The 17,374-nt window shown below is 44.4% G+C and overlaps 1 protein-coding gene across 2 annotated transcripts in view; it reads left to right on the forward strand.

Moving 5' to 3' along the window:
* The window catches only part of rab15 (RAB15, member RAS oncogene family), a 224,162-nt gene that overhangs the window by 128,166 nt on the left and 78,622 nt on the right, over window positions 1-17,374 (forward strand). For both annotated transcript variants that reach the window (XM_073040204.1, XM_073040205.1), the window contains exon 2: window positions 8,476-8,536. In XM_073040204.1, the coding sequence (XP_072896305.1) occupies window positions 8,476-8,536 (61 nt within the window). The remainder of the gene's footprint in view (window positions 1-8,475; window positions 8,537-17,374) is intronic.

Genomic DNA, 17,374 nt, shown 5'->3' on the forward strand with positions numbered 1-17,374 from the left:
CTCTCCGCTGAACATCGACAGCTCCTCGGTAGAGATCGTAAAGAGCACCAACTGTGCCTATTGTCTTGTTTATTATTTATTGTAATGCCTGCACTGTTCTGTGCACTTTATGCAGTCCTGGGTAGGTCTGTAGTCTAGTGTAGTTTTTTCTGTGTTATTTTTACGTAGTTCAGTGTAGTTTTTGTATTGTTTCATGTAGCACCATGGTCCTGAAAAACGTTGTCTCGTTTTTACTGTACCAGCAGTTATGGTCGAAATGACAATTAAAAAAAAGTGACTTGGAATGTTAGTATAATTGAGCAGAACATTTGGATTTTGTGGTTGCTGGGTCTCATTTATTGATGGGAGCGTAGGCAATTTAGATAGAGAATAAAATTTCCTTTAAATCTCCTTCAATGAAGTGCCTTGGAACAAAAGTATTCCTGCAACTTTCCGAATTTCTCTATAACCCACATTTGTAATGCTTGAGTGGAACTGCCAATTTACTACTGACTCTCTGCTGAATTTGTGGTTATCTCTGCTGTGGCTTTCTCACTTGCACTTTTTATGAGATAGTGTCGAGTAGCAACACTGCTATCTATTGTCACTGCTATCTGTTGTCACTGCTATCTGTTGTCACTCGTGAATCAGATTCACAATCAGGTTTATTGTCACTGTCATATGTTGTGAAATTGTTTTTTTGCAACTGTGCAATACAGAAAATATACCATAAATTACACTAAGAAATACATATGAAAAGAAAATTAAATTGATATAAAATAGTAAACAAGAGAAATTCTGCAGATGCTAGAAATCCAAAGCAAGACACACAAAATGCTGGAGGAACTGAGCAGGTCAGGCCGCATCGATGAAAATAACCAGTCAACGTTTTGGGCTGAGACCCTTCTGCAGGACTGGGAAGGAAGGGGGGAGTTGCCAGAATATGGTGGGGTAGGGGAAGGAGGTTAGTTAGAAGGGGATAGGTGAAGCCTGGCAGGTAGGAAAGATAAAGGGCTGGAGAGGAAGGAATCTGATTAGAAGGGAGAGCGGGGCATAGGAGAAAGGGAAGGAGAGGACCCAGGAGGAGGTGATTGGCAGGTGAGAAGCGGTAAGAGGCCAGAGTGGGGAATAGAAGAAGAGGGGAGAGGGAGGGAAATTTTGTTATGGGAAGGAGAAATGGATATTCATGTCATCAGGTTGGAGTCTACCCAGATGGAGTATAAGGTGTTGCTCTTGCCTTGATGGTGGCCTAATTATGGCACAAGAGGAGGCCATGGATTGACATGTCGGAACAGGAATAGGAAGCAGAATTAAAATGTTTGGCCACCAGGAAGTTATGCTTTTGGTGGATGGAGCAGAAGTGCTTGATGAAGCAGACCCTCAATTTATGGTGGGTTTCTCCAATGTACTGGAGTATGCATTGGGAGTGCCGGACACAGTAGATTACCCCAGCAGGTTCGCAGATGAAGAGTTGCCTCACCTGGAAGGACTGTTTGGGGCCCTGAATGGAGGTGAGGGAGGAGGTGGATGGGCAGGTGTCGCATTTTGGCCACTTGCAAGGATAAGTGACAAGAGGGAGATTAATAGGGAGGGACGAATAGATAAGGGATCGTGGAGGGAGTGATTCCTGCAAAATTGCGGGGTGGGGGTTGGGAAGTAAAGATATGTTTGATCACTTTGGAGGTGGTGGAAGTTGCGGAGAGTGATGTGGGGAGGGGGCTCATGGGGTGGTAGGTAAGGAGAAGAGAAACACTATCACTGGTAAGGCAGTGGGAGGAGGGAGTGAGGCCAGACATTCAGGAAATGAAGGAGATGTCGGTGAGGGCAGCATCGAGGTGGAGGAAGGGAAACCCTGTTCCTTGAAGAAGGAGGACATCTCTGATTTCCTGTAAAGGAAAGCCACATCTTGAGAACACATTGGCGGAGATGAAGGAACTGAGAAAAGGGAATAGCATTTTTACAGGAGAAATAGTGGAAGAGTCATTGTCAAGATACCCAGGCGAATTGGTAGGTTTATAAAAAACATTGCTTAATACTTTGTCTCCAGACATTACCATGGCTGGCTTGGAACTTAGTCTGTTTGACGAAGCTAACAAAAAGGCAGGCATAGCTGGGACTCGTGGTTATTTAGAAAAGACCATGTTCCCTGCCCTTAAATTCATAAATCTGATGGCGGAGAGGAAGAAATTAGTCCTAAAATATTCAGTGTGTCTTCAAGCTCCTGTTTGTACTTCTCTGATGGTAGCAATGAGAAGAGGGCATGTCCTGGGCGATGGGAGTACTTAATGATGGATGACGACTTTTTGAGGTTCGCCTTTTGAAGATGTCTCAATGGTGGGGTGGCTAGTGCCCATGACGGAGTTTACAACCCTCTGCAGCATTCTCCAATCCGGTGCAGTGGCCCCTCCATACCAGGCCATGGAGCAATGGGTTAGAATGCTCTCCACAGTACACCTGTAGAAATTTGCTAGAGCTGTGGTTTCATGCCAAGCCTTCCCAAACGCCAAATCAAATACAGCTGCTGGCAGACCTTCTTCATAATTGTATCAGTACGTTGAATGCAAGAGAGACCTTGAGAGATGGTGATAGCCAGGGACTTAAAACTGCTCACCCTTTCCACTGCTAACCCCTCGATAAGGACCCCTTCCTGAAGTCCACAGTCAACTCTTTGGTCTTACTGACACTGAGTGCAATGTTGTTATTTTTATTTCATCATTTCTCGGGATCTGGGAATTCCTGACAAAATCTGCAACTGATGTCCAACCATAACTGCTCTTGAGAAGATGTGGCATTCTCTTGCCTGGTACAGTTGCAGTCCCGTACAGCCACAGTGCTGTTGGGTGGGGAGTGCTGAGGAAGTATGGGTAATGTTCTTCCAAATCAAGATGGTATGCAATTGGGAAGTGGAGGACCATGGATCAAGGATCAACTTCATTCACCATATATATTTACATGCATTAAAAATTTGCTGTGGTATGTTGGTGCAACATGCAAAAAAACCCACCAATATTCACCAATTATACCCACAGGAAGTGGTAATACTCCTATGGGCTGTAGGCTTGGAAGGAGCCTGATGGAGTAATTTCTCAGTATTTTGTTGATGGCAGCCACTGTACACCAACCGTGAAGGCAAAGGCCGTTTAGGATGGTGTGTGGGTTAACCAAGCAGACTGTTTTGTCCTGGATGGTGAGGCTCCTGAGCTGGATCTGTGCTCATCTGGGTAAGCCAGGATTATTCAGATTCAGATTCAGTTTATTGTCATTTAAAAACCACAAATGCAAAGCAGTTAAAAAATGAGAAAACGTTCCTCTAGAATGATATCACAAAAGCATATAACAAAACAGACTACACCAGAAAATCCACATAACGTTTGGCAATCCCCAATCCAGAGTCCGGAGAGGCTGCTGCGTATTAATATCGCGCTACCGTCTTAGCACGTTCCCTGGAAAGGAGCTCCAAATCCACCAGACAAAACAAAACCAAAAACTAAAGCTACAAGACCTGCACAAAACCACATAGTTACAACATATAGTTACAACAGTGCAAACAATAGCATAATTGATAAAAAAACAGATCATGGGCACAGTAAAAATAGTCCAAAGATGTTAAAAACTGTAAATTCGAAAGAAACCACCACACAGTTTCCACAAGGTCCTTAGGGTCCCGATAGACTCATCATCCCACACAGGCGGCAGAAGGAAATACCCCCGCTAAGGACTTCCACGGTGCCACCCGACTCAGCCTCGCAGACGCAGCGCACACCGAAAGCGACATGACCGCAGCAGACTCCGAGTCCGTCGAACCTCCGAGCCGACGACCATCCCCTCCGGCACAGCTTCTCCAAGCACCATCCTCTGCCAAGCGTATTAAGACGGCCCTGCCAACGGCCATCGGCAACACGACCCCGAGGACTGGGGGCCTGTTCTTCTCAGCAGAGACCCGGACTTCACAGAAGCAGCAGCAACGAAGGCCTTCCTGGAGATTTCCAGATGTTCCTCCGTGCTCCGTGCTCCCACGTCCATTTTTCATTAGATTAGGATTGCACACGGCACCCCGCTTAACAAATAACATCAGCTCCGGAGTGGCCGCTGGAAGCTGCGTCGCACTGCCATCTTGAATCCCATGAAATTCATGAATTCCGTGAAACCTCTGACTTCTCCAGTGTAAATAATAGAGAGGTTTTGGGATATCAGGAGTGGTGTCAATTGCTGCAGAATATACAGCTTCTGACCTGCTCTTGTAGCCATGGTATTAATGAAGGAACTGCCTTTGATATTCTGGTCATTGATCGAGTTTAAGTTTATTGTTCTCATATACCCTGTGTTCATAATTCCCAGGGTGCAAAAGCCATTAAAATTAGTCTCCGAGCACCTACACTCCGGCCGCCAGAAAAAGCGGGATCTCCCGGCAGCCACCTATTTCATTTCCACTTCCCATTCCCATTCCCATTATCAGTCCATGACTTCCTCTTCTGCCATGATGAGGCCTCACTCAGGTTGGAGGAGCAACACCTGATATCCTGTCTGGGTAGCCTCCAACCTGATGGCATGTGACTTGACTTGACTTGATGAACATCAATTTCTCAAACTTCTGGCAATTGCAACCCCACTTCACCATTCCTGTTTCCTTCATCTTTTATTTTAGCTGCCCATCACCCCTCTCTAGTGATCCTCCTTCTCTTTCTTCCATGATCTTCTACCTTCTCCCATCAGATTCCCCCACTTCCCGCCCTTGATCACTGTTCAACTTCCCAGTTCTTCACCACTCACTCACCCCCTCCCCTGGTTCCACCTATCACATACCACTTGTACTTCTTCCTCCGCTCCTCCCACCTTCTGACACCGACTTCTCATCTTTTATTTTCAGTCCTGCTGAAGGTCTGGGCCCAAAACGTCGACTGTTTGGCCTGCTGAGATCTGTGTGCGTGTTGCCATGAGATTAGACTTCTGCAGCAGTAGCACGTTACTGTATGCTACAAAATGAGAAACCACAACCAAAGGAGTTGAATGACTTCAGACCTGTTGCCTTGACGCCGCACGTTATGAAGACCATGGAGCGGCTGATAATACAGAATCTGAGGCCACAAACCAGGCACGCCCAGGATCCTCTTCAGTTTGCGTATAAGGAGAAGGTGGGAGTGGAGGATGCTATCACGTATTTGCTGCACAAATCACTCTCTCACCTAGAGGGGGTCAGTTGTGCTGTGAGGATTACATTCCTTGACTTCTCTAGTGCCTTTAACACCATCCAGCCCAAGATCTTAAGGCACAAACTAACGGAGATGGGAGTAGACTCTCACATGGTGGATTGGATAGTGGACTACTTGACAGATAGACCTCAGTATGTGCGGTTGGGAGACTGTAGGTCTGACACGGTGGTCAGCAGCACAGGAGCGCCGCAGGGAACCGTACTCTCTCCGGTCCTGTTCACCCTGTACACATCAGACTTCCAATATAACTCGGAGTCCTGCCATGTGCAGAAGTTCGCTGATGACACGGCCATAGTGGGGTGTGTCAGGAATGGACAGGAGGAGGAGTATAGGAAACTGATACAGGACTTTGTGATATGGTGCAACTCTAACTACCTGCGTCTCAATATCACCAAGACCAAGGAGATGGTGGTGGACTTTAGGAGATCTAGGCCTCATATGGAGCCAGTGATCATTAATGGAGAATGTGTGGAGCAGGTTAAGACCTACAAGTATCTGGGAGTACAGTTAGACGAGAAGCTAGACTGGACTGCCAACACAGATGCCTTGTGCAGGAAGGCACAGAGTCGACTGTACTTCCTAAGAAGGTTGGCGTCATTCAATGTCTGTAGTGAGATGCTGAAGATGTTCTATAGGTCAGTTGTGGAGAGCACCCTCTTCTTTGTGGTGGCGTGTTGGGGAGGAAGCATTAAGAAGAGGGACGCCTCACGTCTTAATAAGCTGGTAAGGAAGGCGGGCTCTGTCGTGGGCAAAGTACTGGAGTGTTTAACATCGGTAGCTGAGCGAAGGGCGCTGAGTAGGCTACGGTCAATTATGGATAACTCTGAACATCCTCTACATAGCACCATTCAGAGACAGAGAAGCAGTTTCAGCGACAGGTTACTATCGATGCAATGCTCCTCAGACAGGATGAAGAGGTCAATACTCCCCAATGCCATTAGGCTTTACAATTCTACCGCCAGGACTTAAGAACTTTTTAAAAGCTATTATTAATGCTTTTTGAGATAGTGATTTAGATGCTTATCATATTTTTTACTGAGTTAAGTATTGAATGTAATTAGTTTTGCTACAACAAGTGTATGGGACATTGGAAAAAAAGTTGAATTTCCCCATGGGGATGAATAAAGTATCTATCTATCTATCTATCTATCTAAACATAAATTGTACAAACAATGATCACTTTAGGATGTCGCTGGTTGATAAATTTGTGATGATAATGCCATTGAATATCAATTATAAGTGCTTAAGACCCTCTATTGTTGATGACCATCTCTGACAATAGAGAATGGGGCTCATTTTGGTGTGACTGCTACTTGCCAATTATATGCTACTGGCCATGACTGAATCTTGTCTAGGTTTTGCTGCAAACTGGCTGCTTTGTTTGCTGAGGAGGTGTGAATAGCATTGAGCACCATGTAGGAATCAACAAATATCCATGGTGGAGGGTAGTTGCTGATGAAGCAGCTGAAGGTGGGTGGAATTTGGACGATACCCATGGCTGCTTCTGCACTGATGTCGGACAAACACTGAAGTGTCTGCAATTAAAAGAGTTTGGGATAGCTGTCTCTAATTCTTGAGTTGGCAGCGCCTGCCTATAGAAAAATTGGCACCAGATTGCCTCAGAAAGGCATTAAAATTGATAAGTAGTTAAAATGTTAAAATAGCCAATACCAGAGCACATCTATTTCAGGTGAGTAGGGGAAAGTTCCAAGGTTGTCAAGCCGAGGGGAGGTAGTGGGGACAAGCTCCCACTACCTAAAAGTGCTCCTCACGGCATGCGCCTCAAATAGCCTCTGACAACCAAGTCCAACTCCTGGCCTTCTCGTGTGGCTTAGCCTCTAAGCCTGGCGGAACTGTTTCTGCTGACAGGAGAAGGGGTAACGGCGGGTCCTTGTGCCTTAAAGTCAGTGCTTTGGGTAGACAGAGCTCGTCAGCCTGGGAAGGCAGTCCAGCTAAGAGATGGAAAACTCTGAATTCAAACCCCCGCTGCCTTGCGGCCATACCCACTCATGGGAAAGGCTTCGGGAGTAAATCCTGAGGACAAATCCGGAGCTGGAGTCCCTAAGGCAGTCCGACGTTGCCTTCAACTTGGCTCTGTCAACTCCTGTGACGACACCGGTGCCAAGCTGTATCGGCCCTTGCCCTTCCCTTGGACAACATCGGTGTTGTGGAGAGGGGAGACTTGCTGCATGGGCAACTGGCGGTCTTCCATACAATCTTGCCCAGGCCAGCGCCCTGGAGAGACTGAAGCAAGACTTTCCAGGTGCAGATCCATGGTCTCACGAGACTAACGGATGCCACCCAGGGGAAAGTTTAGTGGAGATGTCAAATGTAGATTTTTTTTACAGAAAGAAGGTGGGTGCCTGGGATGTGCTGCTAGGATAGCGGTAGAGGCTGATACATGGATGAAATCTAAATAGAGACATCGATGTAAGAGAAATGGAGGGTTATGGGCTATGTAGGAGGGAAAGGTTAGGTTGCTTGTAGAGTAGGTTTATATAGGTCAGCACAATACTGTGGGCCAAAGGGCCCATACTGTGTTTTATTGTTTTATGTCGTAGTACAAAAATGCATTGTTGTGGTAATGGAGACTCTTAGAGATGAAAAGAAGGAGGTCTCAGTTATGTTTACTTTTACATATTTCAAAATACACCTTAGCAAATCTTACGTTTTAAAAAAGGTCCAAATGACTACAAAATTTAAAGTAACGTGTATCCGCGGACGTTTGAGTGGACACAAGGTGAATGAAACATCAAAGAGATATGCTGTTTCACAGCATGGACAAATATGGAACGTGTAGCGGGAGACGTCAGAGAATGTAGGGTGGGTGTTCTGTACACAGAATGGTTGGTCCATGGAATGCCCTTCCAGGGGCAGTGAGAGAAGCAGATACATTTAGGGGCATTTAAGAAACTATCAAATGGATGATAGAAAATGGGGTCTATGTCGGAGAGAAGGGTAGGTTTGATCTCAGAATAGGTTAAATGCTGTAACATTCTATGTTCTATGTCCTTTGTTCAACTACAGACCTGCTCTGGAGTCTTGAGTAATCAAAAGGGATTCTGCAGATGCTGGAAATCTTAAGCAACACACACACAAATTGTTGGAGGAGCTCAGCAAGCCAGGCAGCATCTACGGAGGTACTAAACTCAACTGCCTGACTTGCTTGAGTTCCTCCAGCATTTTCGGTGTGTTGCTGGCTCTGAGTGAACTTGTCATATTGATCTTATCTTCCATTTGTTCTTGATACTTAATCAAATCCATATACCTTTTTTCTGATTCACAGGAGTTGACTTCAAAATGAAGACAATAGATGTGGATGGAATCAAGGTGCGAATACAGATTTGGTAAGTCCAGAAACTATTGTCAATTCTGGGCACTTTATTTCAGGGGACTGCTATGTTAACTAACTGAAACAATTTCCTGATTTGGCTTTCGTGTCACGTTGCTGTGATTTTGCTGAAGCCAGTGACTACTAGTGAATTTCTTGTTTTGTGGCAGCAGTACATTGCAATAAATAATAATAATAAAACTTTACAATATATTAAATTTAATAGGTAGAGAACAACAAAAAAAAGCAGTGAGATGTTGCACACAGGTTCAATGTCCACTCAGAAATCTGATGGCAGAGGGGAAGAAGCTGTTCCTGAAACGTTGAGTGCCTGTCTTCAGGTTCCTGTACGACTGCCTTGATGGCAGCAAAGAGAAGAGTTAATGTCCTGAGGAATGGGGCCCTTATTATTGGATGCTACCTCTTTGAGGCATCACCTTTGAAGGTATCATCAATGCTGGGGAGGCCAGTGATATCTGGGAACTTGAAACTAGTTACTCTTTCCACTGCTGGCTCCACGATGAGGGCTGATGTGTGTTTCCTCAGCCTCCCCTTCCTGAAGTCCACAATCAAATCCATGGTCTCACTGACATTGAGTGCTATTGTTGCGACACCACGCAACCAGCTGATCTATCTCACTCCTGTACACCTCCTCTTCACCATCTGAAATCCTGCCAAAAATAGTTTTGTCATCAGCAAATTTATAGATGCCATTTGAGCTGTGCCGTAGCCACATAGTTGTGGGTTTAGAGAGAATAGAGCAATGGCAAGAGCACGCAGAGACACACAATGGAAGAAAACTGTGTAGAATTATGGGTGCAAACTCGAGGAAATCTGCAGCTGCTGGAAATTCAATCAACACACACAAAATGCTGGTGGAACGCAGCAGGCCAGGCAGCATCTATAGGAAGAAGTACAGTCGACGTTTCGGGCCGAGATGCTTTATCTGGACTAACTGAAAGAAGAGGTACTAAGAGATTTGAAAGTGGGAGGGGGAGGGGGTGATCCAAAATGATAGGAGAAGACTGGAGGGGGAGGGATGAAGCTAAGAGCTGGAAAGTTGATTGGCAAAAGGGATACACAGCTGGAGAAGGGAAAGGATGATGGGACGGGAGGCCTAGGGAAAAAGAATGGAGGAGGGGAGCACCGGAGGGAGATGGAGAGCAGGCAAGGAGTGATTGTGAGAGGGGCAGAGAGAGAAAAAAGAGAAAAGAGAAAGAAGGGAAAAATAATAAATAAATAAATACATACATACATACATAGGTAGATAGATGGATAAGGGATGGGATAAGAAGGGGAGGAGAGGCATTAACAGAAGTTAGAGAAGTCAATGTTCATACCATCAGGTTGGAGGCTACCCAGACGGAATATAAGGTGTTGTTCCTCCAACCTGAGTGTGGCTTCATCTTGACAGCAGAGGAGGCCATGGATAGACATGGCCTCCCCTTCTTACCTCATCCCTTATTTATCTATCTATCTATCTATCTATCTATTTATTTATCTATTTATTTATTATTTATTTATTATTTATTTATCTGTCTATCTATTTATTCTCTTTCTCTTTTTTCTCTCTCTGTCCCTCTCACAATCACTCCTTGCCTGCTCTCCATCTCCCTCTGGTGCTCCCCTCCCCCGTTCTTTCTCCCTGGGCCTCCCGTCCCATGATCCTTTCCCTTCTCCAGCTGTGTATCCCTTTTGTCAATCAACTTTCCAGCTCTTAGCTTCATCCCTCCCCCTCCAGTCTTCTCCTATCATTTTGGATCACTCCCTCCCCCTCCCACTTTCAAATCTCTTACTACCTCTTCTTTCAGTTAGTCCTGATGAAGGGTCTCGGCCCGAAACGTCGACTGTACTTCTTCCTATGGATGCTGCCTGGCCTGCTGCGTTCCACCAGGGTTTTGTGTGTGTTGCTAAGATTATGGGTGTCACTTAGTAGCCATCTATATCTTAAGTGGAAAGTTGAAAGCAGTCAGGGTGATCAATTCTGTAAAATGTTGAATGATTTTACAGGGAAGGAATGTTGGATCAGTTTATCAAAGAAGTCCCATGGCACAACAAGCTGTTTCTATGCTGAAAGCATCTTTTATTTCACCTGCTTACAATTCCAAAGGTTCAAACGTTCATTTATTATCAAAGTATGTATTCATATACAACTCTGAAATACTCCCAACAGCCAAGAAACAAAGAACGACATGACAGTCATTCAGAGAGAGCCAACTTGGGAATTGCATCAAATTCAATGATGCCTTAATGTCTCCCCTGGCCCACCCAACCACTGTCTTAAATAGTTAATCTTGTATGCTCCATGTAAGATTCCAAGACTGGCCACTCAGAGATAAATTCCATTCGGGATTTTTCAGCCTGCACACAAACTGAAGAGCACCTTTCTTTGCTCAGCATGCTTCAAGCATTGGATCTGTCTTTTGAAAAGCAGGAAAAAAAAACACTGCAGATGCTGGAATTTTCAATTAAAAGCAGAAAATGTCGATGATATTCAGAAGATGAAGCATGAAACAAGAGTTGACATTGCAGGTACTCAATGGATCGAGCATCATTTCGAAAATGAAGAAATCAGTGAGGAATAAGGGAAGTCTACAGGGTTTTGACCCAAGTTGCCAACAGTCCCTGTTGCCCTACAGATGCTGTTTCACCCACTAAGTTCCTCCTGCAGGAAGTTTGTTTCTCCAGGTTCCAGCATTAACAGCCTCTTCTGTAAGTTTTGCACATTGTTGACCTTTCTTGAGCAATCTAATTCCACAAATCCCTTCAGCTCCTTCACATCTCCAAAGACTGATCCATTCCAAAAGGAAACCAGGAAATGCTAGAAACCCGCAGCAGCTCGGAGAGTGACTGTGAGAGAGAGGCCATTAACCCTCCAAACTCATGAACACTTGTTCCACAGCTGTACATGAACTGCTGAGTATTTCCAGATTCCAGAATTGCTGAAGACCTGTTCATTATTGAGCTCCTAAACTCTGTCCCAGGCTAATTAAGTCTAAATTTGTTTTCTTCGGTGAGCTGAAATCCAGAAAAAAATTGGTGAGATATTGCATTTGTTACATATTGTTAGGAATACAAAAGTCCATTGCCAGTGTTGGATGGATGCAATCAATGCACAATGCCTTTGTGGAGAAGATAATGTAGGCTGTTTTGAACACTGTCTCAGCTTGAGTTCATGTGGTAAGAGCTCTTTGATTTTCTGAATATTAGAAAGTCAATGAATAGATTAAAGACCTTAAAAGCTGGTTACCTTGGTGTCTAGCTCTGATGTTATAAACTCTGTGGATTCTCTGTAATTTTTGGGGATCAAATAGCTTAACGAGATTGTATACACACTCTCCCTCATGGCATTGAGGCATTGTTCAGGACGTTTTGATTATAAATGAACATGTTCAATATCTTTAATGATTCGTTGTGCCTGATCACAATCCCCATTGGCAAATACGCCCATTTCCAATTCCACTCCTAAGCCAGCATTAATTAATTCCAAAATTTAAAAAATAAATATATATATTTAACTATATAACCATATAACAAATACAGCATGGAAACAGGCCATCTCGGCCCTTCTAGTCCGTGCCGAATGCTTACTCTCACCTAGTCCCACCTACCTGCACTCAGCCCATAACCCTCCATTCCTTTCCTGTCCATATACCTATCCTATTTTTTTTTAATGACAAAATCGAATCTGCCTCTACCACTTCTACTGGAAGCTCGTTCCACAGAGCTACCACTCTCTAGGTAAAGTTCTCCCTCGTGTTATCCCTAAACTTTTGCCCCTTAACTCTCAACTCATGTCCTCTTGTTTGAATCTCCCCTACTCTCAATGGAAAAAGCCTATCCACGTCAACTCTATCTATCCCCCTCATAATTTTAAATACCTCTATCAAGTCCCCCCTCAACCTTCTACGCGCCAAAGAAGCGTAGAACTTCTCTGTAACTTAGGTGCTGAAACCCAGGTAACATTCTAGTAAATCTCCTCTGTACTCTCTCTATTTTGTTGACATCTTTCCTATAATTCGGTGACCAGAACTGTACACAATACTCCAAATTTGGCATCACCAATGCCTTGTACAATTTTAACATTACATCCCAACTCCTATACTCAATGCTCTGATTTATAAAGGTTAGCATACCAAAAGCTTTCTTCACCACCCTATCCACATGAGATTCCACCTTCAGGGAACTATACACCATTATTCCTAGATCACTCTGTTCTACTGCATTCTTCAATGCCCTACCATTTACTATGTATGTCCTATTTTGATTAGTCTTAACAAAATGTAGCACCTCACACTTATCAGCGTTAAACTCCATCTGCCATCTTTCAGCCCACTCTTCTAACTGGCCTAAATCACTCTGCAAGCTTTGAAAACCTACTTCATTATCCACAACACCACCTCTTTATTTCTGGAAATGTTCAGCAGATCAGGCAGATTCCGTGGGTCTGTAGACCTAATGCTTCATCTTGAGAATTCTTCTGTACTGAATTGCTAAGTATTTCCAGCAATTTTTTTGTTTTCTATTTAGAATATGACATTAATGGTAAGACTCTTGGCTGTGTGGAGGATCAGAGGGATCTTGAGGTCCGAGTCCATAGGACACTCATAGCTACTATGCAGGTTGACTCTGTGCTTAAGAAGGCATACGGTGCATTGGCCTTCATCAATCATGGGACTGAGTTTAAGTGTCAAGAGGTAATGTTGCAGCTATATTGAACCCTGGTCAGATCCCACTTGGAGTACTGTGCTCAATTCTGGTCGCCTCACTACAGGAAGGACATGGAAACTATAGAAAGGGTGCAGAGGAGATTTACAAGGATGTTGCCTGGATTGGGGAGCATGCCTTATGAGAATAGGTTGAGTGAACTTGGCCTTTTTTCATTGGAGTGACGGAGGATGAGAGGTGACCTGATAGAGGTGTACAAGATAATGAGTGGAATTCGAAACAATAGTGTCTTTTAAGAGACTCCTGAATGGCTGAATGACTCCTGAATGAACCCCAAGAAAGGGAGTTTGTGGAGTGCCTCTGAGATGGATTCTTAGAGCAGCTTGTACTGGAGCCTACACGCGAGAAGGAAATTCTGGATCCATTGTTGTGTAATGAACCGGATTTGATAAGGGAACTCGAGGTAAAGGAGCCATTAGGAGGTAGTGACCATAATATGTTAAGTTTTAATCTAAAATTTGAGAGGGAGAAGGGAAAATCGGAAGTGTCAGTATTACAGTTGAACAAACAGGACTGTGGAGCTATGAGGGAGGAGCTAGCCAAAGTTGACTGGAAGGATACCCTAGCAGGGATGACAGTGGAAAAACAATGGCAGGTATTTCTGGGAATAATACGGAAGGTGCAGGATCAGTTCATTCCAAAGAGGAAGAAAGATTCTAAGGGGAGTAGGGGGTGACCGTGGCTGACAAGGGAAGTCAAGCACAGTATAAAAATAAAAGAGAAGAAGTATAACATAGCAAAGATGAGCGGGAAGCCAGAGGATTGGGAAACTTTTAAAGAGCAACAGAAGATTACTAAAAAGGCAATACAGGGAGAAAAGATGAGGTACGAAGATAAGCTAGCCAAGAATATAAAGGAGGATAGGAAAAGCTTCTTTAGGTATGTGAAGAGGAAAAAATTAGTTAAGACCAAAGTTGGGCCCTTGAAGGCAGAAACAGGTGAATTTATTATGGGGAACAAGGAAATAGCAGGTGAGTTGAACAGGTACTTTGGATCTGTCTTCACTAGGGAAGACACAGACAATCTCCCAGATGTAATTGTGGCCAGAGGGCCTAGGGAACAGAGGAACTGAAGGAAATTCACATTAGGCAGAAAATGGTGTTGGGTAGACTGATGGGACTGAAGGCTGATAAATCCCCAGGATCTGATAGTCTGCATCCCAGGGTACTTAAGGAGGTGGCTCTAGAAATCGTGGAAGCATTGGTAATCATTTTCCAATGTTCTATAGATTCAGGATCAGTTCCTGAGGATTGGAGGATAGCTAACGTTATAACACTTTTAAAGAAAGGAGGGAGAGAGAAAACAGGGAATTATAGACCAGTTAGCCTGACATCAGTGGTGGGGAAGATGCTGGAGTCAATTATAAAAGATGAAATAGTGGCACATTTGGATAGCAGTAACAGGATCGGTCCGAGTCAGCATGGATTTACGAAGGGGAAATCATGCTTGACTAATCTTCTGGGATTTTTTGAGGATGTAACTACGAAAATGGATAAGGGAGAGCCAGTGGATGTAGTGTACGTGGACTTTCAGAAAGCCTTTGATAAGGTCCCACATAGGAGATCAGTGGGCAAAATTAGAGCACATGGTATTGGGGGTAGGGTACTAACATGGATAGAAAATTGGTTGGCAGACAGGAAACAAAGAGTAGGGATTAATGTGTCTTTTTCAGAATGGCAGGCAATGTCTAGTGGGGTACCGCAAGGCTCAGTGCTGGGACTGCAGCTATTTACAATATACATTAATGATTTAGATGAAGGGATTAAAAGTAACATTGGCAAATTTGCAGATGACACAAAGCTGGGTGGCAGTGTGAAATATAAGGAGGATGTTAGGAGAATGCAGGGTGACTTGGACAGGTTGGGTGAGTGGGCAGATGCATGGCAGATGCAGTTTAATGTGGATAAATATGAGGTTATCCACTTTGATGGCAAGAACAGGAAGGCAGATTACTATCTGAATGGTGTCAAGTTAGGAAAAGGGAAAGTACAACGAGATCTAGGTGTCCTTGTTCACCAGTCACTGAAAGTAAGCATGCAGGTACAGCAGGCAGTGAAGAAAGCTAATGGCATGCTGGCCTTCATAACAAGGGTAGTTGAGAATAGAAGCAAAGAGGTCCTTCTGCAGTTGTACAGGGCCCTGGTGAGACCACGCCTGGAGTATTGTGTTCAGTTTTGGTCTCCAAGTTTGAGGAAGGACATTCTTGATATTGAGGGACTGCAGCGTAGGTTCACGAGGTTGGTTCCCGGGATGGCAGGACTGTCACATGTTGAAAGATTGGAGCGACTGGGCTGGTATACACTGGAATTTAGAAGGATGAGAGGGGATCTGATTGAAACATACAAGATTATTAAGGGATTGGACACGCTTGAGGCAGGAAACATGTTCCTGATGTTGGGGGAGTCCAGAACCAGAGGCCACAGTTTAAGAATAAGGGGTAGGCCATTTAGAATGGAGTTCTAGAAAAACTTTTTCACCCAGAGAGTTGTGGATCTGTGGAATGCTCTGCCTCAGAAGGCAGTGGAGGCCAATTCTCTGGATGCTTTCAAGAAAGAGTTAGATAGAGTTCTTAAAGGTAGCGGAGTCAAGGGATATGGGGAGAAGGCAGGAATGGGGTACTGATTTTGGATGATCAGCCATGATCACATTGAATGGCGGTGCTGGCTCGAGGGGCCGAATGGCCTACTCCCGCACCTATTGTTTATTGTCTATTGGCTACATGGAGCTTAGAAAAATAGAGGGCTATGGGTAAAGCCTAGGTAGTTCTAAGGTAGGGACATGTTCGGCACAGATCTGTGGGCTGAAGAGCCTGTATTGTGCTGTATGCTTTCTGTGTTTCTATTTCCTACAGCTGCAACATTTTGCTTTTGGACTGATTCTTTAATCTCTGATTAGTTTTATTTGTCACATGTACATTGAAACATACAGCGAAATGCATTGTTTGTGTCAAATCAGTTCAGTGAAAATTGTGCTAGAGGCAGCCTGCAAGTGTCACCCCACTTCTGGCGCTAAGGAAGCATGCCCATGACTTACTAACCCTAGCCTGTACGTCTTTGGACCGTGGGAGGAGACTGGAGCATGCAGAGGACACGTACGCAGTTACGGGGAGAACGTACAAGCATCTTACAGACAGTGGCAGGAATCAAACCCCTGTCACTGGCTGTGTGATTGACTATGGTGTCCTTCACCTCATACCCGGCTTATTTCAGACATCAGAGGCTTTGCATATACACCAGGCAATTTCTGTCCTGCTATTACTGTAACTCTGATTGCCTTCCTTTTAGTCAGGTGACCAAAAGGGATAATAAATCTCTTTACTGACATACTGTACCAAACAACTCCTGACTCTTATGCTAATTTCAAGACTATACTTTGATACCTGAGATCATTAGACCCTTTTCCACTTCCAAACTCCTGCACCTGGAAAGTACTTCAACTTTTCTTCTTGTTCCAATTGCAACTCACGCTGTTGCTCCCATGAAACAGTGAGAGCTGAAGCCTAAACACTTCCCCGAAGGCTCTGATGCTGGTATTCAGTGTGCAGTTTCGTATACTGTATGAGGCTTTAGTTCCATTATTTGCGTGTTTTGCCACTATCCCCATAGGAGTATAAGAAACCAGGAGCAGCACCAGGCCATCCAGACTGCTCCACCATTCAGTTCCATCTCATCTCTGTCTTAACCAGCATGCCAGAACAGACAGTGGAGAGGTTGTGGGGAAAGATGTTAAGCCTATATACAAAGTTAGGCATCAAAAGGTCGAGTATGCTGGTGCTGATTTCTAAGGTGCATGTATTTTAAAGCAAGAAGTACTGTAGGAAAGGTGTATGAGCTTAGAGCACATAGAATTATGAGTTTGTAGCCATTAGTGAGACTCGGTTGCAGGAGGAGCAGGACTGGCCACTCAGTGTTCCGGGTTCCGTTGTTTTAGATGTGACAGAGCCCGAACGGGGAAGGGATGGCATTACTAGCCAGAGAAAATGTCACTGCAGTGCTCGGTCAGGACAGACTGGATAGCTTGTATAGTGAGGCTTCATGGGTAGAACCAAAGAATGAGAAAGGTATGATGGGATTATATTACAAACCACCCAACAGTCTGCAGGATTTAAAGGAGCAAATTTGAAGAG

Source organism: Hemitrygon akajei, chromosome 3 (assembly GCF_048418815.1).
Source record: "Hemitrygon akajei chromosome 3, sHemAka1.3, whole genome shotgun sequence".
NCBI classification, from domain to species: Eukaryota; Metazoa; Chordata; class Chondrichthyes; order Myliobatiformes; family Dasyatidae; genus Hemitrygon; species Hemitrygon akajei.